Consider the following 27,944-nt stretch of genomic DNA (forward strand, 5'->3'; position numbering starts at 1 on the left):
TAAAATGCAGATAGATCGATTTTTTTCTCATTTAGTCCTTATTCTCAATGCATTATTTCTTAATGTATAAACCCAAATACATAAATTGAAAATAAATGTTACACAATAACAACATAATGACAATACATAGAAGATCCAAATTTCGGATTATCTCAAAATTTGTTATTCGATTAAACGTTACAAAGGACATTCGAATTGTGAAACATTTGAATGTTATAGTTGAAAAACAGGTTTTTACACAAAACGAGGACTTTTTAACCACTGTGCGGTCGGTCTTGGCTGACCGCCAATTCAACCTAAGCAGTTTGAGAGAATATTCATGTTGGTACTGGCTGCCCAATCGGTAATCACTTCCCGATTTTGACGTCGTAATATTGTGATTCGTAAGTTTACCGACAGTGTAGTGCCCGCCACCATCAACAAGTGGTTTGAATGGAATACTATTTTTTACTACAACAATTATAATTGGTAAATTATTGTGATTTTAGTTTACTGGCTGATAACTTTATTTAACCATTCATCTGTTTCTATTCAATTACGTAATAATGCATTGTGATTCTTCTCAAACTAACTCACTAACAGGTTATTTGTTATGTAACAAATTTGAATTAACCAATCTTTAAGCAGTATATTATCTTTTATTATTAATTAAATAAGTAGTATTTTATTGATAAGCTAAAATCTGATTTGCTAAAAAGTTAAATCTATTGACTTAAATTATTACTTATTATTATTACTATTACTTAACTCTGTAATGTTATGCTTATTATTGTTTATTGTTCTTCATATATCGATTATCATTGTTACATTTGTTTGCTGGTGGATGCCGTTTGGAACCACAAGTTTTCGTCAAGTAATTTTTCATATGAGTTATTTTCGTATAAGTAATTTTTTTCCATTTCTTTATTCAACTACTGCGTCCTATGGCAGAAGTTGCTATATTACACAGAAGACACATAGGGTTAAGTGTACTTTTAGATACAATAATTCAAAAAGTAATTTTATAAAAATATAGTTAAAAATCATACATACATTATAAAATATACAAAAAATTGTTTAAGACATCTATGAATGATAAGGAAATGGAAGAACTTGTCTTGATGAACAAATGAAGGGGTAGGGTACGATAAGGGGACTTGGTTTTTTTATATCAAAATTGGCAAACGATATTACTTAATCATAACCATCGATATAATCAATCGATACTGATTAATTATTTTGAATAATTAACTTAAATAATCTATATCAACAGCTGTAAACAATTTCAAATAATACACGTAAGGTAATTTTTAAAATTTACATAAGTAATATTTGATTATTAAAAATGGCAGTTAATTTTAGAAAACTACATGACATTGCTTTGAAAGATGATAAGACATGTTTTTTGTGGCTTCAACATGTTGGATTTGTACCGAAAAACCCATTATGTGAAATTTGTGGGAAAGAAACAACTGTAACTATGAGAGGAGCAAATATGGTTGTCTTCAGTTTTCCTAATTTTGGTTTTAATAATTTGTTTGACCACTGTAAATATTAAATTCATATTTTAATTTAAAATGTATGATTGTAATTGAGGACTATAGATACTTTTATGTTGATTTATAGTCTATGATTTGAGATGAGAATATTAGGTATTGATGGTTACATTCTTCTATATAAAAAACGGGGTCCGCTTATCGTACCCTACCCAAATGAGGTGTAGCAAATTTACTATATTTGCTGCATAAGCACTTCTTGATATACCAATAACACCATAGTGTACATACTTTTTTGAGTTTATAAAAATGGACTACAGCATAGTAAGTGCCTACCACAACAATCAATACCTTTTCATAATTAAAGAATCATCGATATTCATTCAGCAATTATCGATTCATTGATATTCATGAATATTGATTCATCGTTTAGTGAGTAACGAATTGTCACTATAACTACTGAAATCAAATTAAATTGTAGATATGTAGCAATTGTAATTGTATTGTAGAGGTGTAGCATTAAATTGGTTTTCAAGTTTTCTCACGGGTCGCACCCAACAAGTGCGAATAAGTAATCATTTAAGTTCACCCCAGGTTGTTAAGGCCGGAGTGCCCCAGGGCTCTGTTTTGGCTGCAAATCTATTCATTATTTTCATAAATGATCTACTGAATCGGGATTTTGAGGGCAACATATTTGCTTTTGCGGATGATATTGCTTTTGTATACTCTGATAAAATTAAAGACAACCTTTATTCTCATATATCTCACGACCTTAATATTATTAAACAATGGTGTGAAGTAAATAAAATGATGTTGAATACAAACAAAACAAAATATATAAATTTTGATCACAAAACTTTCGATTTCCGTTTTCCAATAAGATACCATAACGATACCTGTAATAATATGTTGAACTGTAACTGTGCAATCATTGAAAAAGTAAGCTCTTTTAAATACCTAGGAATAAATGTTGATGAAAATCTAACATGGAAAGCACATATGGAAACCTTTTGCATAATCAAATAAAATATAACTTACGTAAGTTTTATTTTTTAAGAAACTTTTGTGACGTAGTCTTGCTGCGTAGTTTGTATTATGGACTAATACACTCTAGACTGCAGTATGGCATTGTCTGTTGGGCAGGTGGGTCAAAAACAGTTATCGACAACTTGAGAAGAACACAGAATATGTTTTTACGCATTATTCTAAAAAAGTCCACATTACTATCTTCATTTCCTCTTTACCAAAACCTTAACATCCTCCCTATACAACATTTGTTCACTTTTAAAACATTACGACTTTTTTATTGCAGAAGTGGCAACAGAGGGTTCTCAAGGAACCACTATAATATGCGTAGTAATAAACTCAGACTATTCATGTTACCAAAAGTAAACAAGTTTATAATAAAACAATCATTCTTATATCTGGGACCGAAGTATTTTAACAAGTTGCCTACTGAAATTAAAGAAATAGAAAATATAAACCTTTTTTGTAAAAAACTAAAAATATGGCTTTTAGATAAAAAAGAACTTACTTGTTTACAGGAAAATATTTGTTAAAATTATACGTATGATTAAAATTTTACGTATGATTAATTAAGTATTATAGTATTATTAGAGTATTGTATCTGTTTGCCTTTGTATTTGTATTAAATATTAAACTGCGTACTTTTATATATAAAATCAAATAACTCTGTAATCGTAGTTTTAAACGGTGTATCCATTGCAAACAAGTCTAGGCTCATTGTAAAAAATTGTAACTGTCTTATCTTATATTATGTATTGTTCGCCTCCCCCACATCAAGACACGCCACAAACACTGCAAAGCTGCACGTCAACCTTAATAATTGTACAGTATACTGAACTGAACTCAAATATGTTATATTTATTATGTATTGAAAATTTGTTAACTAGCCACAATTACTGGTAACAGTGGTTAGTATTATTCCATTATTGCAATGTCTTGTAAATTTGAATTATTGTGGAATAAACTTCATTATATCATATTTCAAATTACAGTATACTTTTTATATGTAGTTTTTATATATCTTAAAAATTAATAATTCTATAATGAATAAAAAAACTATATACGGCTACTTTATATTTATAAAATGTAACATACAAAACAGTGTAACATTTAGTTACTTTTTACTATTTTGAAAGATAAACGTCTCTGACACCTTGTGACACAAATAACACATGTACATCACCATTGTACATGTGGCCGGCCATTACTCAAATACCATACACATGATTTTATTTTGTGTTAATTATTTTGAAACAATAAAGTTAAACTAAATTATGTTATAGGCTTTTAAGATTGCATTAAACAATATTTTTAATCTGTAAAGTAAAAACAGCTGGAAATTATTAATTAATTATGAATATCTATAGGTCAAATGTTTTTATATTCAATAGTTTAGATATTTCTAATCGATATTTGATTCTATTGTCATAGTGGCTGCTTATTATACTGCAGCCAAAAAAATTACTGTAAAATAACGTTAAAACTAGTTATACTCCTCAAAGAGGTATACAAATATTGTGAAGTGATATATATATTACTTGCAATGTTTATATTTTACTATCTGACAACTTTAGGCTCTATTCAGGAGGGTTTAAATATATAATGTTTCATACATACTTTATATAATATGATAAACAAGAGCCAATATTGTATAACTTTTTATTTTTGTAGGCTTCTCGATAGCACGCTATACAATATTGTTTGTTGTAATTTTTCAGTATAGTGATTAAAATATGAAAAACAAATATAAGCTCCATCTTCAACAGATAAACAAGAAATTTAAAGTTTGTTATTGACGATGGATAGTTTGAATAGATAATAGTATTTCAGACATTTGCCATTGTTTGCCACTTTTTGTAACATATAACGATGACAGTGTCGGAAATTGTATTATTCTTTCAAAAGGTTATAATTTAGTAATTATGCGCCCCTGTGCCATCAGAGTTCTCCCCCCCCCTTCCCATTTCCATTGGCCACCAGTCAACCCCGTTCAGTAAAAACATACATACATTAATTTACATCTCACATAAGGGAAAATCCTATGATTTAACATAAATTCATTAAATGGTCTATTTTATGATTTATATATATATATATATATATATATATATATATATATATATATATATATATATATATATATATATATATTTGCTGTAAAATATTTTAAAAACTTTTCAAATTTAAATAGTTTCTAGTTTTTTTATAATTGGTAGTCAGTTAAATTTGTACAGTTTTTTTAGTTTCTGACACTGATTTAGAACTTTTGGATTAGATTTTTCAGAAGGATATTGTATTGTCCAGTGTTTAAAATTTGTTCAACTCTTTTACGATATTCTTTGTTTATAACTAACAGTATTACTTTTGTCAGCATTCAAATAAGTCAGATTCTTCTTTTTAAGACTGTTTTATTGTGTTATTTTTTGTATTGTATGTTATTTGTTTACGAGGAATGATTTTCGTTCAGATTCTTTGATAAGGTTGAGTACCTATGTCAGATCTTATGGTGGCTTTTTACTGTCATCTAAATATTGCATGTTACTTCCTATATCAACAATGATATTTTAATGGTCCTTTCTACTAGTTAGTTTAAAGTTTAAACCTTGGTTTAAAAGATTAATTTCTTCTTTTTAAAAATGTTTCTGATGACAAGGTACACATTGAGTTAGTTGTTGGTCTTTAAAAGAAGATTTGGTTTCTCGATGAAGAATTGGATCATTGGAACTTTCAAGTAATTTAAATTTGTTTTCTAACTCTTACTGTTTTTTTTTATTTAATATATTTAAAATAAATACTGTCAAACATATTACAATGTTAAAAAAAATTGTAAATATTTGCATATAAACACCATATGGTATTTTATTATTATTTGTACTTGTAATAACAATAAATTATTGTTAGTGTTATTAGTGGAATCGCTGGATGTTGAAACCTTTGGTTTCGAAAAAATAAAGTTATATTTCAAAAGTGTTTTTTTACTCTTTACTTGTTTTATCAGTTAAATTGTTAATTTTTTTTAATGCACAGCAATCATTGAGCACATGAAACAAACACTTAATAGCAAGGATATTGTAGGCCTGCAAGCTAAGCAAACAGATTAAACTGTATTCAATGCAATATCAGGAAGTGTTAAAAATATTTGATTTTATTTAATTGAATTATTTATATTTTTAATGGAACTTTCATTTACCAAATTGGATTGTAGTGTTTTATGTTTGTTCTCTTACTTTTTAAATACAGGTAACTTAATTTATCTTATTAAATTCAGGCACTTATTATATATTTAAAACAAAAATAAAATAAAAAAAGTAAATAGAATGACAATAGTCATCTGTATTCATTTTAAAGATTTTGTATTTGTACTGTAATTATGTTTAATTAGATGAAAAATTATTTTAAGTATTAACAGTTTTTTTCTTGATGGTATATTTAGTACATTTTTACATTGTGAATAAAATAATTTAATGTGTAAATATTTTTTTAAAGATTTTGTTTCTATATTTATGTTACTAAATGAAAAGTAAGACTTTGAGCTTTTTTAATTCTGAAATTCTGGGATTACAAAAATAGTCCGGGACTCAGACATGCCCAGTTGTATCTCTTCTTCGTGCTGATATGAGCTGCTGTCATTGTCTGGTACATTATTGCATTACTGGCCAAGCTACAGGGTGTATCTTTATGTTTGTTATGGTTTATTCAACAATTCAATTTTGGTTACGGGTGACTCATGACAGTTCACCAAGTTCATAATTTACCAGAGAATCATATTGCATTAAAATACGGGCATCTTGATGAGTCACTGGTGACTCATGTTGCAATATGAAAACTTACGAAATTTAACAACACATCTATTAATGAAGTGAATGAATGAACAAATGAAAAATACCTTTATTAAAGAGGTGGAGTTAGAGCTATAAAGCCCTCTCTATCACTCAACCTCATGTTAAGACACCTCTGGTAAAAGGGTTCGCAATATTGGAACATGCAGTGGTTAAATCCCCTGGCAGCAAAAAGGGTTAAAGTTGTTTTTAATATTTCTAGAATACTGTTTTTTTTTTTTTTTGCATTGATTCAGTTTTAATTTTACCACTTTTATTAGGCCTAATGCAATGCATCATAATCTGTAATAATAATAATGAAGACTGTAATAATAATGAAGTTTCAAGCTAAATGCTTCTGTTTAAGCAGTGACCTGGTTGGCTGAAAACCATGTAATGGAGTTAAAACGTTTTATTCTTTTCACGGTTATATTATTCCTCAAAGACTCGATCACTGAGTTAATAGCCCCAATTGTAGTACCTATCAAGAGAAAGAGGGAGAAGCATGTCAGGCTAGTTATAACATGAAAGCTGCTGATATATAAATCCATTTTATCCACAAAAGAGAAAGTAGTATTATTCAGAGTCAAGAGAATTCTTCAGCCAACTAAGATTAACGATGCCGATCACAACAGAGTGACAGAACCAGTATAACGTTGGGATAAAAGTGGATTTGATTGAAGTTCGTAAGGATAAGATTTTGGCATTCTGATGTTAATGGAGTTGGTATATATTAAAAGAGAACTGTATTCTACCTCTGGAATAAAAATCACATTTGGGGTAAGGGAGCACTATTCCATTCATTTACTAAAACATTTATCAGTCATTCACCATAAACAAACAAAATGCTTCAATAAACAAATAGTCCCCAAAATATAGCGAAAACATCTTTGTTTAAACATTTGACTACATTGTATTTCGGGTTATCCGACACTATAAGACATTTCTATGTAATCTATGTTGAGACAGTGTTTTTGGGTCAAAGAATAATATAGTAGTGTTTTGTTGTTGAAGACTTCTCACCGTTACCTTGATAAAAACAGAGATGACTAGAGCAGTTTATTGTTTAAATTGAGCATTAGTGAGTACTTATTTTTTAAATATACTACAATATTAATGGATGAACTGCTAGATCTTCCTCTTATTAAGAAGATAAATTGAAAATTTGTTTATTTTGTTGCTCCACTTTCCACCTTTCTCTTGTTTGTGTGCCACAATGAATCGTCCTGCAGTAGTTCTGGGAATTTCCCATTGAGAGTAATAGTATGTAGTGGGTTATCTTATGCTCCCAAATATTTCCAAAGCAAACAGTAAAGAACTCTGGACCGTATTGATAGATAGCTGCCATGTCTCAGTCCATGCCCTGGACCACTAGCCACATTTGTGAGTTGGAGTTATTACATTTAGTATAAGACATGATGCACCATTAGTCAGTTTGATTTTCTACACAACAGAAATCCATTGGTAAGTAATATAAGTTTGCTGTGTTGTAACCAATGTAAGAATGTATTAATAGAAGAACAATGTTAACACCTACAGTACATTTCCAATTCCTGATAAACAAGTTATTTATTTGTAAGAGTCTAAAGTACATAGTGCTGATCAAATATTTTTTGAATTTTGTATTTGAAAATCTCAATATTACAACAAATATATATTGAAACATGGTATTAAGATAATATAAGTATTTTGTATCGGTTCTAAAATGTTTGTCAAATTGAATTATTGGATGTTTACTTAAAGCTATACTATAATTCTGTAATTAGGTCAATGGAAACACAAGCTGAATTCTGTTACAAGTAGTGAAAGGAGTTAATTTATTATGTTAAATTTTATACTATGGAAAAATTAAGAGATTTTTATCTACAAAAAGGGGAATACTGAAAAGTCGCTTCAATAGTTATTTGCTTTGATTATCAAATGCATGCAATTTATTATTTAACCGGGATCACTCGCGTGTTTTTAGACTAACACCGTTACTCGCGTGTTAGGTTGAATCTAACAAAATATTGAATAAAAACTCAAAATTTTTTTTGTGTTTATTGTACATAATTGCATCTTAAAACAGTACATTCATTATTATGAAACATTTTAAATGGTTTGTTTATAAAAAAATATACATATTGATTATATGAGCAGTTTGAAAAAATGCCTCGAGTGCCAAAATAAAACAAAAACATTGTAATATTCTTAAAATGTACATTTACATAAACATGTACAGTCTCTGATTATCACAAAGGTGTTCTTGATCATTTACTCTGCATCATGAGGGTTTTTCTGCAGCTGCGCACTGGAAGCATGTCAGCACTGTAGAAGAAATATGCTCTTTGCATACTGCGTGGTTACAACCACTACATCTGGCCTGTGTATACCTGTTTTTTCTAATAGGACAGTATACACATCGGGGTTTTTGTCCGTCTTCTGGAGGTGGTGCTGGTGTTGCAGGTGTTCCCACAATGCTCTTGATCTTTTTGGCGAAGTGAAATTGATAAGTTCGTCAGTGATGACCGTCTTGTAATGTGGGGGATTGCAAGTGCTCTAGCCAACTCGGTTAAATACTTCCGTCTGGGGCATTAGAATGTTTGTGTTACTCTTCAGAATTATCTGGCTGTTAATGGCTCCAATATTCAACAAAGAACAAAATACAGTGAACGGCCATCTGTTACTAATCCTTGAAAACACAATATTCTGTTTTCATTCTGTCAACCACATCTACACCTCCTTTTGTGAGGTTGTAAAATGTGATTAGTTCTGGTTTCAAATTATCACCACTTTCTTCGTCAATCACTCCTTGTTTGTGCATGGTTGATCCGACTAAAACATTTTTATTTCTCTTTGGAATGTATGAGGCTAGCATACAGTTGTTTGGGCTTTTGGAGAAGGCAAATATAGTACTCTTTACTGGACGTTCACGTAAATTGGTCGTGAGTTCTAAAGGCAATTGGCGCTTATTTTTACGAACAGTTCCTACTACAGTAAGTCTGTGATTTGCATAGAGGTCAATTAGCCAATGGTATGTCCATGAAATAATTATCCATTGTAACATTTCTTCCGGAGTTGTCAATGGGTTTTATCATACGTTTTACAACACTCACTACATCATTGCCTAAATCAAAACTCTCCTGGAGGCTGTTTTCCAGGATAAATCTCGAGGTTGTTTGTAAAAAAAGTCCTTGCATCAACCAGTGCGTAAATCTTTATCCCGTATTTTCGCGGGGTTTGTTGGAAATATATTGCCTGAATTGGCACTTGCCCCCTAAAACGCCTCCCAACATTTCGTCTAGAGTTGTTAATGCACCTAGATTGTAGGTGTCTTGACATTTTTTTACAAATGCCTCAAACACGTCCCGTATTGGTGCTAAGTTATCCTTAGTTGATCGGGCAGGTCTTGTGCTCTTCGTATCAAATCTTATGGCCTGAATGAGTGTTGGAAACGCTTTTTAGACATCGTAGCCACAAAGAAATCAGGAGCAGTGCCATCATTTGCCCAAAGCTCATCAATATTCAAATGGTTACCTTTCTTGACACCAGCCAAATACAAAATACCAAAAAATGCGTGTAATTCGCAAAAATCTGTTTGAGGGCAGTCTTTTTCTCCTCTTGTGTACTTTTGGCTCATAACTAACAAGCTGTTCATTTGTACAACGTACTATTTCATCAATTAACGTGTCGGGAAAAAACAATTTCACGTGTCATAAATTGTGTTAGAATGACGTGCCATAGCCTTTACTCAGGTAGTGTTGTAATTATATTTTGCCTAGGTGTTCTTGAACTGGGAGGTTCATGTACATTCCATCCCGTGATTTGGTCTCTTCCTACATAGTAACGGTTGTAAGTTAGAGACTAATGATAGATATTAGGCCTACTTACAGGTGGTGTCGTAACACTGGGTTCACATGGACCAGCACTTTCAGTAACTTCATTAGGTTCATTCTCGAAGTCTGACTGCTCTGAGTTGGTGTCTTGATCATCAATTTCAGTTGTTGCATCCAAATCTGACACGTCATCGTGCAACAAATTCTCCTCTTCTTCTAACCAACCCAAAATGTGTTCATTGTTCATTTTTAAGTATCTGTTTATAAATGTCACTTAGTTTCAAGCAAACAGATTAACTACACCACAATATTAAAATTAAATCAAACAAAAAAAACTAAAGTTGAACACAAAACAAAACACTAAACGCAGTTACTCGCGTTCGTTAGGTAGCACCTAACAAATGAGACAACATCGTTACTCGCGCGGTAGGTTGGCACTAACAGCGCGCGTATGGCTACACTCCCCTCCCCACCAGTTACCCCCACCACACGGAACTTACTCTTTTCGCGCGAAAACATGCTCACAGACACTTCAAACGAGGAATAGACAAAAAGACGAGAAAAATATAGTAACTTTGACTAGTAATATTGTACTCCATTTACCAATGTTAGGTTCAACCTAACAGCGCGAGTGATCCGGGTTAATAATTGATTGATCAAGCTGGCAACAAAAATATGGGATGAGATCTGAAGCATGCACATTGAATAAAATTTAAGTCTAAATGTTCAACTATGAAATAAAAATTGTCAAATAAAAATAATATAATAGTTTTCAAAATAGGGATAAAGTTCTTTTAGGATAAGGAATTTAAAATGTATAAAAGTTCTCAAAGATTAAATATTGATAAAATTGACAAATTATACTTTTCTCAATTTGAGTTATTTTGAGTAATTTTCTCGTTTAAGTCAGAAATGGTATACGAGTACCATTAGCTCGAGTATGAAAAAGTTTTTTTTACCAAAGATATTTTCTTCGCTATGAGATGTCTTAAATTTGTCAAAGAGGTAAAAAAAAAACTACTTTTACAGAGTTTTTTATTAATAAAATGTATGCCACCTATTCAAAATACTCTGATAGTAAGAAAATTTGGAATGGTACAAAATAATAAATTAACTCAGTTCTTCCTATGTTGCTAGTGATTGAAGTCAGGAGGTGACTGATGATCTACAAGAAACAGTTGATTTAATTTTGTAAAGAATGTAAAAGGAAATTTGACATTTGGTGATCACATAACTGACTTCCTGTAGCTACTGTGTACTGTACTGTAACTGGTGTGGTGTTGAGGAATGGAAATTAATTTGGAATTTAGTAATATTAACTAACCAAATGTCTCGTAACTTACTCTACTGAGATTTTATCTGAAATTTCATGTTTTATTACGTTACATGTCAAAATATCATATGATAGCATAGTTTGTTTACAAATTTATTTATTCTGTCATTTTCTTGTTACTATCACGGTTACCCATAATACAAATGTAAAAAGTTTTACTATCTCTCAGACAAATACAATGAAGTGATGTACCATCATCGAACTCAATGTTTGTTGCTTTTATAAAAATGAAGCTTGATAGAATATTTCAAGTCTATAGGTCAGTTCGTTCTTAAGATATCGTACAGACAGACCGACAGAAATTGAATTTTCCTAGCCCCTCGAGTTATAGGCTTCCTGATAGGCTCATCCAATTAGGATGGGAAATTAATAATGAGACATTGCAGTTCTAGGGTTTACATAAACATTACATAACACATTACTTACATACACATTACATAACTAGCTCAAAGAGGGCATCAATTTTTAAATGGAATTCCAGGAAGATGTTCATACTGCTAGTCATAGTTGAGAAACATATTTGTCAATTTTTAATTTCGGAGAAAAGATTTTTAACATATTTTTTTTTCTTTCAATGTTTTTAGATAACCATTGTACCATTGTACCTCTTAGTACTAGAATATAATTTATATAATCAAAAAAGTATGCCGTATTGAAAAGTTTATCAAAGTTAAACTATTACCTTGTGTATAAGCTAGGGAGTATGTCAATCTGCTTTTCTGGTCAGTCCCTATGTACTTGTTTCCCCAGTGTCCTGTTTCATAGGAAATTTGTTGTTAATTTAGGACAAGAACCTTAAATACTTCTTACTGCACTGAGTCCTAAAAGAATCCTTTTGTTTGCTTCCGGAGTGACAGGATGGGTAAGTTCCTGTCAAAATCCCATGAATAACATTGGCACTACATCTCAGTCATTTCACCATTGAAGAAGGGGAGGCTAGTTCAGTTCCAGCTCTTTTGGTGAAAATGGGTAGTGGAGGCTAGCTCAGTTCCAACCTCTTTTGGTAAAAGTGGGCAGGGGAGGCTAGCTCAGTCCCAACCTCTTTTGGTGAAAGTGGGTAGGAGAGGTTAGCCCAGTTCCAACCTCTTGTGGTGGAAGTTGGTAGGGGAGGCTAACTCAGTTCCAACCTCTTGTTGTGAAAGTGGGTAGGGGAGGCTAACTCAGTTCCAACCTCTTGTGGTGGAAGTTGGTAGGGGAGGCTAACTCAGTTCCAACCTCTTGTGGTGAAAGTGGGTAGGGGAGGCTAACTCAGTTCCAACCTCTTGTGGTGAAAGTGGGTAGGGGAGGCTAACTCAGTTCCAACCTTTTGTGGTGAAAGTGGGTAGGGAACCGTACTTCCTTATATTCAGGCTAGCAACAACCTTGAACACTAAGAGAGCTTCACTCAATTCAATGGTCCATCTTCTGCAGTAAATAGACCATAAGTGAATCAACCCATTTATCTCAATATCTCGAAATTTGTGGTTATTGATGTGCCACTAATGGGCCAGAAGTTTTGACATATGCTCCTGACATTTCGGATTTTGGTGTACCCAGTGTAGGTTTATCTGGAAGGTATAAACAAACCAGACATAAAACCTCACAGGGAAAGGAAAATATGTTACTTTATGTAAGAAGAATTAACGGATATATGCCATCCTGCATTCTCATAGACCTTCGTCCTTAGTTTCAAACTGCACTGTTTCAAAGCTTTAGCACTTATTGTTTATTGCAAATAAAAAATATTTTAATCCCAATAAATACAATTTAGAAAATACTAATCTATTTTAGAAACTTTCTTCAAAATTGTTGAGGTAATTTGGAATATTTGAGCCATATTTTACAGTTTACACATTTGTATCTTCATTCTTCAAAGAAACTGTACACTAAAAGTGTTCTGGTTTCTACTCTTGTCTTGTCTAACATTTGCAATGCATGTCCAATTTCATATACTTTGGTTTTATAGTACACTCAGAATTTTATCCTATGCCCATTTTCTTTATAAACTTCTAATAGAATGTCCTCAAAATAAAAAGGTGAACAAAGAGCTTTGTTTGAGCTGTTATTGTTGTTATGTGTGAGAGTGTTCATTGATTTCAGTTTGAGCCCAAAAGTTAAAAACATCTCATAGTAGTCTTGAAATAATGTTTTGTTGTGTTTTCAAAGAAGAGATTGAAAAAGGCCCAATCATTTGGTTTGGGTCAAAAGTTTGTGTTGTTTTATAACAAAATTTCAAATATTATACAATGAAATTTATACACACATAACTACAGTAATTTCATAGGTGGTATATTTGGCAGTATATGTTTATCTTGAGGGTGAACCATTAAAAAATCTAATTTAAAAGATAGAATCGTAATTATAGCAAATTAAAAATACTCTCAACATTTAAACATGTATTTTGATGCGCAGACACACACACGCACAAGTTCAGAACTCTAGAATTTGTGACGAATCTTCATGATGTGGATTCAAAACTCATACTAGATTTTATAAAACTTCATAACTTTCTTAATTATTAAAAAGTGATTTTCTACTAAATTTCCATATTTTATTCTGTTTTATTTTGTGTACAACATTATTTTATGGAATCATTAGAAATAGTTATTATTATTTTTATTACTTTAAATGTCGTAAATCAGAATCCCTAAAAGTAGTCTTAACATAAGAAGAGATATTGTTTGATTTTTTTAAATTTTTTGAGCTTAAACCCAATGCTTGCCAAATTTCAAGTTTTTAGTTTGCATGGAAGTTCTCAAACACTTCTTCCATTGAGTAACAGTGGTGTTGTGCAGTCGTATTGCGATATGTAAAATGTCATTTGGTACTGAACATATGCAATTGTAAAATTAATTCTAACTTTAATTTGCCAGCTGTTGTGGTTGTGAGTTAGGAACAAGAATCAGACCTTTGTGAAAGTTGGGTGTGGGTGAATAGGTTGAGCTATTGTATCGGAACTATCATTGACCTCTTTTTACAAAAAAGACATGAATTTAAAATTACTCCTGAGAACAATGAATATTTTTTGTTTTTTAAAGGCTAACTTATAAATCCATAACAATAATTTGGAGTGTTTGGGTATATTCAATTATTGTAACTAAGTAAAACAAAAATATTATAATAGTTAAATTATGGATTTTGTTTCTTTACGATATAGTAGTGAACAGTAAGTTATCTGAGGAATTTCGTTAGCCATTGACTATTTCTGTGAGATAAGAATTTGAAGTGCTCCAAAACGACAAGATAAACTCAGTGGCACTATTAGTCCTTGATTTTTAACATGGCAGATAACTCAAACTCTCCAAAACAGCTTGAAGTTTAAATAGTTTGCTGAAAAGTGAGTCTTCTATTACTGATTTCAGCAGTAAAATAGTAAAATGATTAATTACAGTAGCTATGGAAGATACATGAATAAGTAAGAAATTTGTTTGATAAATACATTGTAGAAGCTTTTTTCTAATAAATTTTAGTAATTGATTTAAAAATAAACACTCCAATAATAATAATTAAATTTTATTTGTGTGAGACATTTCATTTTCAATTAAAGTTTGATTTCTGTTATGTGGGTCTCATGAAATGTAAATGTTTGGATGAAATGATAATCATTCATAATTTTATATTATAACAACATTCTGGCCCTAACATGCATTTAGTTGACAGCATGAATATTGAAAAGTAGAATTTTTGGTATATTTTATACTTCCCAGTTGTTTATTTTTGTCATGGCTAACAAAAGATTTTAAATTCTCTCTTTAATACCATTTGATTAAATGGCGTAGCGTTTCTCAGTAAATATGATTTTAAAGTGCCATAGTTACTTAGGGGTGCATTTTTGGAAAATCTTGTCTTAGAGAATGATGTCTTATTTGACCTTAAAAATATAAATTTGTGAAATACGAGTAAACTAGGATATAGTCTGTGTATGTGTAGAGTCTGAGCCTGGGACAAGACTATAATATGATTTAGTGTAAGTTAAAATCCTCCCCTTTGACAGACTTCCTTCTTCTATACAACCCGATCTCTTTCTGTCTCGTTCCCGAACTTATATCGCTTTGTATTCAATCCGCAAAAAGGAAATAGGCTATTCTATCAAGGGTATGACCTTGTAAAACGCTTCAGGTATACAACAGAAATTTGTATAGGACAGAGGTGTTGCCACATTATAGGTATACTCTAAGGTACATGCATTAAAATTACTCTCTTTTATCAGAAATTATTTGATCTCTTGCTAAATTTCCAAATCCCTCCCCCCCTAATAGAATTGTAGAATTGGTAGGACCGGCTGTTTCTAACAATAATATTTAAAAATTGGTTTTGTCAGTAATGCCGATCTCGAATTTTATTGATTCTCATCTTGGCTTTTACAAAACAAAAGAACAACCAGTTGTGTACTAACGTAGTGATAAGTTTAATTTTGTTGTGTTCTGGTAGAGGCAGGATGGGGCTGGGGCATGCATTGTCACGTCGGAAGGCGCTCGACACAGTGGAAGGAGAACAGTCAGAGCTGGGCAAGGTGTTGTCTACTGTCGACTTGATCGCACTGGGTGTCGGCTCTACGCTGGGGGTGGGAGTGTACGTGCTTCCTGGTATCGTCTCCCGAGATATTGCAGGCCCTGGTGTAGTCCTCTCGTTCTTATACGCAGCTATCGTTTCCGTCCTTGCAGGTAAGTTTTATCTAAATTTATGGCAATAATTCTATATTCTCTTAAACACAAGGTAGAAGCACACTACAACATTTGTCGTGTAACAGGCTTCACTGGGATTGCATACAAAATTTCAAATCTACAGCTCATTTCATTCTTGAAATGACCTACAGACAAATAGACAGACAAATAAAAGAAATTGACATATAAAAACACTTAGTTAAATTCCATGGTTGGGCATATACTATAGTAGAACTCATTGTTGTCTATGTAGAAATGGACTTTTATCCAAAATTTAAAGTTCTACAGATTAAATTTTACTAAAAATATTTTGCCACGATACATTCACGTCTTTGTTCATTAACTTAGGTTTCGTAGGAGTGTTCAAATAAACGTTCTATATTAATTAAAATTTTATGATTTTTTTCTTTATTCTATTATTTTTTTGTTGCCATCATGATTACCCATCAGATCACTATAAAAATATTTAATATTGTTCAGCCAAATCTCATAGAATGACTTGAACCGTCATTGAATTGTGTTAGCTACATATACATCAGTTCATTTCAAGACATCATGTGTCAAATATCAGTATAAATTCTGATTTTTTAAGGCATTAATAAAGCTTTCCAGTGTGATTTCAATCCACCAAAAGGTTTAAAATGGTAGCTGGACATTGCATTTTCTTTGCAACTTATTTAAGCTGTTGGAAGAATTCATTTTATTTTATTTCTGTAACAGAGTCAATGAAGTACTGATTGAAAATGTCTAGGCTGAAATTAGGTGTACTGTGTTTGGAATTATAAGTTGAATTATTTTTGTTAATTATTTTCCAAGCTGCCTTGCACTTATTCTGACTTTTAGTTATTTGATTTTCATAATATGAGAGCTTTGTTGCAGTTACGGATTGCTTGTAATCTATTTTTAGTTTTTTAAAACTTTTTTTAGAGGTGAAATCATTCTTTGAAATTTTGTGATGGCTTAATTTTAACTGCCCTTAATTTTAACCAAATCAGAGTTTTATCAATCATATTTTACTTTATATGAATTTAGATTTCTCCTTTTTCTCTTTCTCAAAACTCTGTAGTAAGAAGTATTATTTAAGACAATTGGAACAGTTTTATGAAGGAAGGTTGCAATTTTTATACTCACAGATTATTTTGTCCCAGTCATTTGAGGCTAATTTCATACATAGATTGGTAATTGATTTTGAAGACAGAAAAGGTTTTAAATTATTGTCAGTACTAATGGGTTGGTTGTTTTAAAAATGTTGTTGTGAGAGATTTCTCAAATCAAGGAGGATACTATTATGATCGAAATATGGCGAGCGGAGTTGTTTTGAATATTTGTTATTTGTAAAGACATTATATGAGCAGTTATTGTGACGAGTTGGATTGTAGGTTAGACAGTAAAAATTATATTGTTTTAAGAGATTTTGAAATTTATAAACAGTCCCGTTGCTGCTTGTTATATAAAATTTATTGTTTAAACCACCACCAACCAGTAAAGTGTAACTCTTCCAGGCAATAAGGTGATTAAAAGGCAATCTAAGGCCTAAAAAAAATGTTCGGGTCACCATATGGTGAATGATAGATAGAAACTAATATAATATGTATCTGATTCACGAAAATGGCTGGTGCCTCAAAATGGAATTGTGAGCAAAAACGGCTTATCTCACGAGTTCTAGATAGGAACGAGTTAAGTACAAATATCAGCGAGCCTCCTCCTATATGATCAATCCTATCAAAGGAGCTGACACCATGAAAACCATGGGTAAAGAGAACAGAACACTATTTAGCCAGTGTTCTGATAGGCAAACAATTCAATGGTAAGTCTGATAAAAAACTTTCAAGGATGGTGACTTTATTAGTGAGGCCTTGAATATTTAGGAACAGTATTTTTATACTGTTATCACTCGTTGATTTGCCTATTTGGAACCGCTTATTTACTAAGCAATTGTCACTAGTAATATAGATTTGAATACAGTAAAACATTGATTTATCAATGAAGTTTCCTGAAATATATAACACATATAAAATGTATGAAACAGATCAGTTAAATCATTATATTTGAATTGTACCATTAGAACATTAGACTATTATGATTAGTATACATACTACTATAAAACATGCCTTCAGATACATCCTTCATTATTGTGAATGAAATAAAATGTTGAGTATTTTAATGGATTTTGAGGAAATTATTGATCAAAGACATGATAACTGTAGATCTCTCCCTGGAATTTGTAACTAAAACCAATCAACAGAATTTAATAATATTGCACTAGGTTTTGTCAATAGTAGTATTAGACCTAGCCATCAGATCACCCAGTAATATTGCATTAGATTCTGTCAGTAGTAGTATTAGGGCTAGCCGTCAGATCACCCAGTAATATTGCATTAGATTCTGTCAGTAGTAGTATTAGGGCTAGCCGTCAGATCACCCAGTAATATTGCATTAGATTCTGTCAGTAGTAGTATTAGGGCTAGCTGTCAGATCACCCAATAATATTGCATTAGATTCTGTCAGTAGTAGTATTAGGGCTAGCTGTCAGATCAACCAGTAATATTGCATTATATTCTGTCAGTAGTAGTATTAGGGCTAGCCGTCAGATCACCCAGTAATATTGCATTAGATTCTGTCAGTAGTAGTATTAGGGCTAGCCGTCAGATCACCCAGTAATATTGCATTAGATTCTGTCAGTAGTAGTATTAGGGCTAGCTGTCAGATCACCCAGTAATATTGCATTAGATTCTGTCAGTAGTAGTATTAGGGCTAGCCGTCAGATCACCCAGTAATATTGCATTAGATTCTGTCAGTAGTAGTATTAGGGCTAGACATCAGATCACCCAGTAATATTGCATTAGATTCTGTCAGTAGTAGTATTAGGGCTAGACTGTCAGATCACCCAGTAATATTGCATTAGATTCTGTCAGTAGTAGTATTAGGGCTAGCCGTCAGATCACCCAGTAATATTGCATTAGATTCTGTCAGTAGTAGTATTAGGGCTAGACATCAGATCACCCAGTAATATTGCATTAGATTCTGTCAGTAGTAGTATTAGGGCTAGCTGTCAGATCACCCAGTAATATTGCATTAGATTCTGTCAGTAGTAGTATTAGGGCTAGCTGTCAGATCACCCAGTAATATTGCATTAGATTCTGTCAGTAGTAGTATTAGGGCTAGACATCAGATCACCCAGTAATATTGCATTAGATTCTGTCAGTAGTAGTATTAGGGCTAGACGTCAGATCACCCAGTAATATTGCATTAGATTCTGTCAGTAGTAGTATTAGTGCTAGACATCAGATCACCCAGTAATATTGCATTAGATTCTGTCAGTAGTAGTATTAGGGCTAGCCATCAGATCACCCAGTAATATTGCATTAGATTCTGTCAGTAGTAGTATTAGGGCTAGCTGTCAGATCACCCAGTAATATTGCATTAGATTCTGTCAGTACGGTAGTAGTATTAGGGCTAGCCATCAGATCACCCAGTAATATTGCATTAGATTCTGTCAGTAGTAGTATTAGGGCTAGCCTGTCAGATCACCCAGTAATATTGCATTAGATTCTGTCAGTAGTAGTATTAGGGCTAGCCGTCAGATCACCCAGTAATATTGCATTAGATTCTGTCAGTAGTAGTATTAGGGCTAGACATCAGATCACCCAGTAATATTGCATTAGATTCTGTCAGTAGTAGTATTAGGGCTAGCCGTCAGATCACCCAGTAATATTGCATTAGATTCTGTCAGTAGTAGTATTAGTGCTAGACATCAGATCACCCAGTAATATTGCATTAGATTCTGTCAGTAGTAGTATTAGGGCTAGCCGTCAGATCACCCAGTAATATTGCATTAGATTCTGTCAGTAGTAGTATTAGGGCTAGCCGTCAGATCACCCAGTAATATTGCATTAGATTCTGTCAGTAGTAGTATTAGGGCTAGCCGTCAGATCACCCAGTAATATTGCATTAGATTCTGTCAGTAGTAGTATTAGTGCTAGACATCAGATCACCCAGTAATATTGCATTAGATTCTGTCAGTAGTAGTATTAGGGCTAGCTGTCAGATCACCCAGTAATATTGCATTAGATTCTATCAGTAGTAGTATTAGGGCTAGACGTCAGATCACCCAATAATATTGCATTAGATGGTGTCAGTATTAAGGCTAGCCGTCAGATCCATGTGAGTGTCCATGTGTGAACGTTGGTTCAGTAAATCTATTGTGTTTTATTAAATTTTATGTGTTTATGATTATTAAGCTATCATACAAGGACAATATTCAGCTATGAGAATAGGAGATCTGCAACTTACAGTTGCACCAATTAAAAGAACTAAGTCAAATTTCAAATGGTTTGCAAAACTTATTTTTCTCCTCATTGTGTATTCATAGTACGAATTAAAAAAATTAAACTCTCATAGAAGAGTAATATAGTTTATATTATATACTATTAGGAATCTAATAGAATAAAAAAAGAATTATTTGTAAGACAATTATATTACAAACAAGTTTATCTTTTAATATATAAAAATCAGTACTGGGCTTTGAAGTTATAGAATTAAACGTTTTTCATTAATATCCTAAGTTTTTTTTACTTTAACACGTTCTCTGTTATGTAAGTATAAACATATTGTGACGCAGGCCTCTGCTACGCTGAGTTTGGAGCACGAGTCCCCAAAGCCGGCTCGGCGTACATTTACAGCTATGTCACCATCGGAGAGTTTGTGGCCTACATCATTGGCTGGAACCTCATCATAGAGTATGTTATCGGTGAGTTGTTAAAATTTTAATGAATTATAATATGTCCTCTGTGGAAAATCGTAGTTGACGGTAATTACAACACTTAATCTGTGACTTGTTGGTAAAGTTAGAGATTTAACAGCCATCAATGCGGTGTTAAATTTTGTGCCTATAGTTATAACTACTTTCAGTTTGTAACTATACATAAACTTTGAAGCAGAACAAATAAAGGGCAGAGTTTTCGTGTGATGGTAGACGATACCCAATGTTTTTGCTATTTTGAAAATAAGTTATAACTTTATTAAATTAAAAAAATCAGTAGATTATTGTTTTTCAATTGATGATTTTGTTGAAAAAATTAATGCGAAAGATAATCAATTTCAAGATGTTGAAAAAACCATGCAAATTTATTGGCTTCAAATCAAAAACTGGAAAATGAGGTAACCATGCTAAAAACACTAGAGGAGTTACTGCAATATGGTTGTAATGTTTATGTACAGATTGAAGGAGTGCCAGAAGTTTTTTTTGTTCTTATACAAGAAGCTTAGAGATTGCACCTAGCCCTATAAGGACGTTTGCGCAGCTTCTGGAATGACAGGATATTCTGGATGGGTAAGGTTGGGGGTAGGGGCCGCCTCCTGTGGAAATCCATGAAGAAGAATTTAGGGCACTAATCTCAAGTCATGTCCCCTCAGAAAAAGGGGAAACCAGCTCTGAACCAGCCTCTCCAGTCAAAGCAGGCTGGAGGACTAGGGCGTGGCACACCCTATGTCTAGGCTAGCAATAATCTTTCACTCTGAGGGAACGAACTCCACCAACTCCAACAGTCATATCCCGCAGTAGACTAGACCTACCAAATTACCCTTGTGCCCCAGAATCTCAACATTTGCAGTTAGTGATGAGCAAACCCTGGATAAGGTTTCCCAGATTTAAGTAACACATTGGTTTTTACTGTACTCAGTGTGGGTTCAACTGGAAGGTATAAACCAGCCAGAGGTGATCCTCTCTGAGCAAGTGACAGAAGTTAAAAATGAGTATATATATATATATATATATATATATATATATATATATATATATATATGAGAATATAATTGGTTTAGGAGTAATTTGTAAGTTGGTCATGATCAAAGTTGCACCAACTGTTCCTGATCACAGTATTCAGGCTGCAAATAGTCTTCCTTCTAAAAACACTAGCAATCCCCCTCCCATCATTGTTCTGTCTGTAATAGACAAAAACGAAACAGCTTCTTGGAAAATGCTAAAAAGGAGAAAGTTTCTTCTTCTGTATTGATTTCAACGGCTCTGGAGATTAAATGTGTTTGTTAATGATCGTATTATACAAAACTTGTTATGGTGCTAGTATGCTAACAAACAGAAAGAATTCAAGTTTTTGTGAATAGTGAATTTCAAGAATTTTTTAATCAAGTATGAGAACTGTAATGCTATAAGAATTTCCAGTGCACGGGACATGGAGAGATTAAACCGTGCTTATGCTAGATAGACATAATTCTTGTTAGATCGGGAAAGGTTCTGCGGCTTTTGGACAGTTCTCAACTGGAATATATTACTTCTCTATTACTGTATTTATCTAGTGTATGTCCTTATTTTCAAGGTCAAACTGCTGTTGTAGTGTAGGTGTTATCTACAAGGTCATATTGCCTCATTCCAGCTGTTTTTTCATAAACTGGTTTTATTTCATGGACTTAACCATTGTTATGAACAGAGCTACAAAACCAATTACATTTTATCGCTTAATATTAGTCTTATTGAATATTTATTGTTTATAATTTATTCAAATAACTACTTATTCATATTGTTATTTTACAGTTTTGTTTGTTTTAAAATTTGATAATAATTAGTTCTGCAGTGTGGATTGAAAATGATTTGCTGCATTCTAGATTATTTCCCAGTTTTTTTTTATGTTAGATCAATGTTTTTTTGCTTGTTTCCATTCATGAAGTTTGAAATGAAATAGATCTATCTCCCCTTATCTGCTATAATTCACAATGTTTCTGATTGTAACAGTTTTATTTTTAAAAAAAGTATCTCCTCTGGTTGCTTTCTGGAGATTCTGAAGGTAACTACTGTTGTTCCCATTTTTTTTAAATTGTGGTAGATTCTGTACAGAAATTTACCATCCTATATCATTGCTTTCTGTGTTGCAATGAGCTTGCTTTTAACTACTTTTTAAAAAATGCATAAAAAGCCTTAACACTGTTACGTGTAGTAAAACTGCAGGGACATATTTTTAGATATTAGCAAAGCATCCGTAACCATAAGTCATATAATTTTGTTAGAAAAACTTAGTTTTGGCAGGAGTAAAAGGTGTCACTTATTCATGGTTTGAATCGTATTTTTCAGGAAGAAGACAATTGGTTTAAATACAAAATAATAAAGTCTACTATTGGATATTGATTTTCAGGAACCGCAAGGATCTGTTTTGGGTCCGGTGTTGTTTTTAGTATTTGTGAATGATTTTTGTAATGGTATCTAAATGGATGTGTCACAGCTTTTGCTGTTATTACTGTCTTATCATACTCAGCACATGTAGTTGATGAATTGCAGCAAAAAATGCAAGGTGAACTAAATAAAGTATTACTCTGGTGTCACTCTTACAAATTTTTTATTAATTGTCAAAAATGTACTTAATATTTCCACTTTCAGATTCATAATCTTCTAATCTGCCTCAACGGTGTCATTCTATTGATTGTAATCGTAATAAGTGTTGTTGTGTTCGTATTAGTAAATGTGAGAAAATCGAATATGTAAGTCTTTGGCTTGATGAAAAATTGCCATTGAAGCTCTGTATAAGTGAATTAAAAAAATTCTCGTCTTTACTTAGAAGTGTTTATTATTTAAAATTCATCTGTCTGTTGTCTATTATGAAACAGCTTTATTTTACTCTGGTAAACTCTAAATTGGAATATGGTTTTTATTGTGGGGTAATACATTTGTATCAAACTTGTTTCCAATTATGGTTTTATAAAAAAAGCTAATATTTGTCGTAAGTTTAATGAATTGTTATGTATTTAAAAAAAATTCAAGCACTTAAAACACCAATTTTGATGTGATTGATGTAATGTTACAATACAATAATACATTTAGTCTTCTCATATTCGCTATTTAATGTTATTTTAATTTAGTAAAATAATATACTTTATTTTTTGTCAATTATTTATTAAATGTCCTTGGAAATGAAATTTACAAGTTGTAAACATGAATTTCACTGATTTGGCTGGTGTGTGGTGAATGACATTCTTTAATGGCTCTACCTCAAAGTACTCCTTTTTTCTCTCTAGTAGCATTTATCTTTAATGCATTTGTAACCTAGCTCAGAAACTATGCTTGTGGTATCGTATACCATCACACAAATAATCTGCACTTATCCTACAGTAAGTAAGTATCTGTAAGATCTTCTGTCTGCATCTGTGGATAGCCACAGTGTGCAGCAACTACAATTCTAGGTAGTTGGTAAAATGTGATTCAGCAATCATCAGTGAGATGTAAAAGTTTGTGCCAATTACAATATGTCATCTATAATAAGAAGTTGTTAGTTTGAACAAACTTCAGTTTGATATTGGTTTGTAATCATTAGGTTGCTTAAACTACAATTTATCATATATTTGTTGTAGCAACTACAGTATGTTGTTTGTAAGCAATCTAAAACCCACTTGCCTTGTATGACAGAGTGGTTCAATAGTAGCTTTTAATTATTTCTGTAATGTCAAATTTTTTAAATATCGGACTATTCTTGTACTCTATAGTGATTGTGGATGAACACATACAACACATAAAAATATTGTCTTGTAATATATTTATCTCTAACTGTAATGCAAAATGGACATTTTACTAAAAATCTCAAAAATGAGTTTATTTTTTTGTCTAATTAAAATACTTTCTCACATACTTATTAGTGGAATATGTCAGATGAATAGGACCTACATTTTTGTCCAATAAAAGTTTTTAGAACTTCTCCAAGGCATTTCCTGGACACTGATGTATTTTTAAGTTTATTCAAACTATTTTAGATAATGTATTATTAGAACATAATTAATGTTCAGAAAATCTATCAGTGGCATATAGACAAGCAACATGTGCTCCCAAACCTGTCTTGAGACTAGAGGACAGTAATTTCTCTGAAAAAGTTAGCATACTTCCAATATACTATAGTAATGATCAATATTAGAAAGGGAGATACTGGAAAATATGTTACTTAGTTACTGTTGTGGGACTATGTTGGAATTTAGTAATGTAAGTTGTGGTATTGTAGTGGAGTGGGTAAAGGTTTGAGCTAGTATTGTTGTAAAATTATTATTTATTTATATCTGATTCAGTCTTTCACTCAAAGATTAGCAGAGGGGGAATCACGCTTTTTGATGGTTTTGTATGACACATAGACAATAGACAAATTAATATTTATTGTACAATACGTTTTCTGGTATCACAATGTAATAAAAACTGGTACATAGTCAATGATTAAAAACTACATAACTAAACTTATTCTAAAACATTACTTTCATACTTATAAAAAATAACTTTTGATACATTGATCTATAAAACATAAAAAAAACATTGATTAAATCCAAGGCTAAACCCATTGTAGATATTTTTAAAGATATATTTTTACTATTCGTTATCATCATAAACTATCTTCAAAGAATTCATTTACACTATAATATGTTTTTTGACAAAGTGCTTCTTTTAATTTTTTTGTAAATGTAGATAAGGGAAGTTTTTTATATGCCTGTGGAATATTATTATATAATTTCAAACCTAGATAAAGAGGACTAGTTTCAAATTTTTTAGTTTATGTGCCGGATATTGAAACAAATTACAATTTATTGTGTGATATCTATGATTAAATTTGTATTTTTCAAATTGATCAGGATTCTTATGTACTAATTTAAGCATTTCAAAAATGTATATACATGGCAAAGTAAGGATGTTAAATTTTTTAAATAACGGTTTACATGTTGTTCTTGAGTTGAAATGACCTATTGTTCTAATAATTGACTTTTGACTAATAAAGAGTTTTTGCACATCTGAGCAATTACCCCATAAAGTAATTCCATAACTCAACATCGAGTATACATGGGCATAATCTTCAGCTAAACCAACTTCCAAAGATGTTATTCGAACTATTATACTCAAAGCATATCTAGTTGAATTAAGTTTCTTATTTAACATATTGATATGGTCGGAAAAATTTAATTTAGTGTCTAAATGTATGCCTAAAAATGTTACTACGTGTGTATTATTACTAAACCCTTTACAAAAATGATCATTTCTTAATTTAAAACGTAATGTATTAGTCTTGTCTCGATTTAACAACAGACCGTGAGTAAGTCACTTAACATTTTCCGTCTAATTAGAGCAGTTGTATCATCTGCATATAAAAAGAGGCTACAAACTTCTTTAGGGAGGTAATTTGGCATATCATTGACATAGACAATGAATAACAATGGGCCTAATATTGACCCTTGGGGTACACCATGTTTTACATCTGCCCAATTAGAATAATATTTTCCTGATTTATTAGTAATAACTGTCCTCTGTTTACATATTTGTAACTACTCCTTTAGGAAAAAATACAGAATTGTAGCCTCGAACATGTAACATGTATATTGTCTTGACTATAACAAATTGTCTGCTAGCTGGTGCCAGCGTGGCTCGTGGAGTCAGCCTCTACTTGGACTCCTTGTTTGGGAACGCCATGGCTAACTATTTCCGCTCCATCTATGCCATGGATGTTCCATTCCTCTCCGGCTACATAGACTTCTTTGCGTTTAGCATCGCAGTGCTAGTTAGTGGTAAGTTGTTCTTTACTACTCTGTGTTTAATTTAGTCCTACATTTTGTGATTATTATTTCAAAACTTATTTTTTACAATATATCATAATCCTGTATATATTTCTGCAACCGCTGTCGAGCACAGAGTAAAAAAAAACCGGACAAGAAAATTAAATGTTTTAGTAAAAATATACTTATAACTGTATATTTTAGCTAAATTAAGTATGCAGTGGTCAGTACTGTAATACAGATATAAAAAACAAAGTTACTATCAAAATTTTGCTATAAATTTAAAGACTATTATAAAGCCCATTTTAGTTGTCTTTGTTTTCATGCATTAACTATTCAACCAATTGTACTGAAATTTTACTTTGACATTGTTAGCGTCCCTGGTTAAGATATACTCCCATTCTTATTTTGAAAATCTCTCCGTGCTAATTCTTACTGGTCTCGAAAGTTATGAAAAATACCATCTTTGTCTCTAAACTTGCATTAGAGCAAACAAATATTATTAACCCTTCCCACACGGCAAACAGATATATCCGTTACGCCTAACTTTGACCGAAACGCGGTAAACGGATATATCCTTCCTTCAAAGTATATTTAATAAATTTTAGTTGCCGTGGAATCCGCTAGAGTTCAAGGGAGTGTTGAATACTTGTTCCGAAAAGCAGATGTTACAGTTTGAACCTCATTGGCGCGTCGCTGTGGTGGGAGGGCGTGGCTTTGTCTCTCGTGGCGTGATTTAGACTCAGTCTGCGGCGAACCATTATGCAGTAAACGGATATATCCCAGCACGGCATATTTTAGTGTTTAACGCTGTTTTGCCATATTTCCTTATTTACTGTTCTTGTTCCTGTTGTATTTAGCATTATATTATCTTTTTATTTTGTTATTACTTTATTTGTTGTGTCGTTATAGGCCTATACTGTTCTATGCAATGGCAAATCTTGACGATGTTTTGTAAAATTTGAAAATTTGTTAAAAAAAGATAGGGGTCTGATTATTTTGTGATACTGTATTATTTTTTATTCCTAATAGCTACCACTAACTAAAAATAAAATTAGAGTTGGTAAAATGTAAAAAAAAAATTAAAGTTAATTACGCATTATGAGTCAAAATTGTAAGATAAATTCCGCGTGGGAAGGGTTAATTTGAAAGAGCCTGTTAAATATAGTCAACTGTTTTGTGTAAACATTGTTTTATGATAGCACAAAATCAGTTTATTACTTTATTAGGTCCCAGTGTTTTTATCATACCCTTTCATTGGTGTCCTCTACTTAGCCATAATTAACGTAAAAGCGTGATAAACGTAGAAAGTG

At 32.0% G+C, this 27,944-nt stretch overlaps 1 protein-coding gene across 4 annotated transcripts in view; it reads left to right on the forward strand.

Annotated features, from left to right (window-relative positions):
- The first annotated feature begins 263 nt into the window (after positions 1–263).
- LOC124365705 (high affinity cationic amino acid transporter 1-like) overlaps positions 264–27,944 on the forward strand; it is a 61,521-nt gene continuing 33,840 nt past the window's right edge. For 2 of the 4 annotated variants that reach the window (XM_046821646.1, XM_046821645.1), the window contains exons 1-4: positions 264–468; positions 15,878–16,110; positions 20,732–20,860; positions 26,488–26,643. In XM_046821646.1, coding sequence (XP_046677602.1) covers positions 15,885–16,110; positions 20,732–20,860; positions 26,488–26,643 — 511 coding nt within the window. In that variant the 5' untranslated portion in view covers positions 264–468; positions 15,878–15,884. The remainder of the gene's footprint in view (positions 469–15,877; positions 16,111–20,731; positions 20,861–26,487; positions 26,644–27,944) is intronic. The other 2 variants (XM_046821644.1, XM_046821643.1) reach the window with 2 other exon arrangements.

The sequence above is a fragment of the Homalodisca vitripennis genome, chromosome 7 (assembly GCF_021130785.1).
Source record: "Homalodisca vitripennis isolate AUS2020 chromosome 7, UT_GWSS_2.1, whole genome shotgun sequence".
In the NCBI taxonomy this organism is placed as follows: domain Eukaryota; kingdom Metazoa; phylum Arthropoda; class Insecta; order Hemiptera; family Cicadellidae; genus Homalodisca; species Homalodisca vitripennis.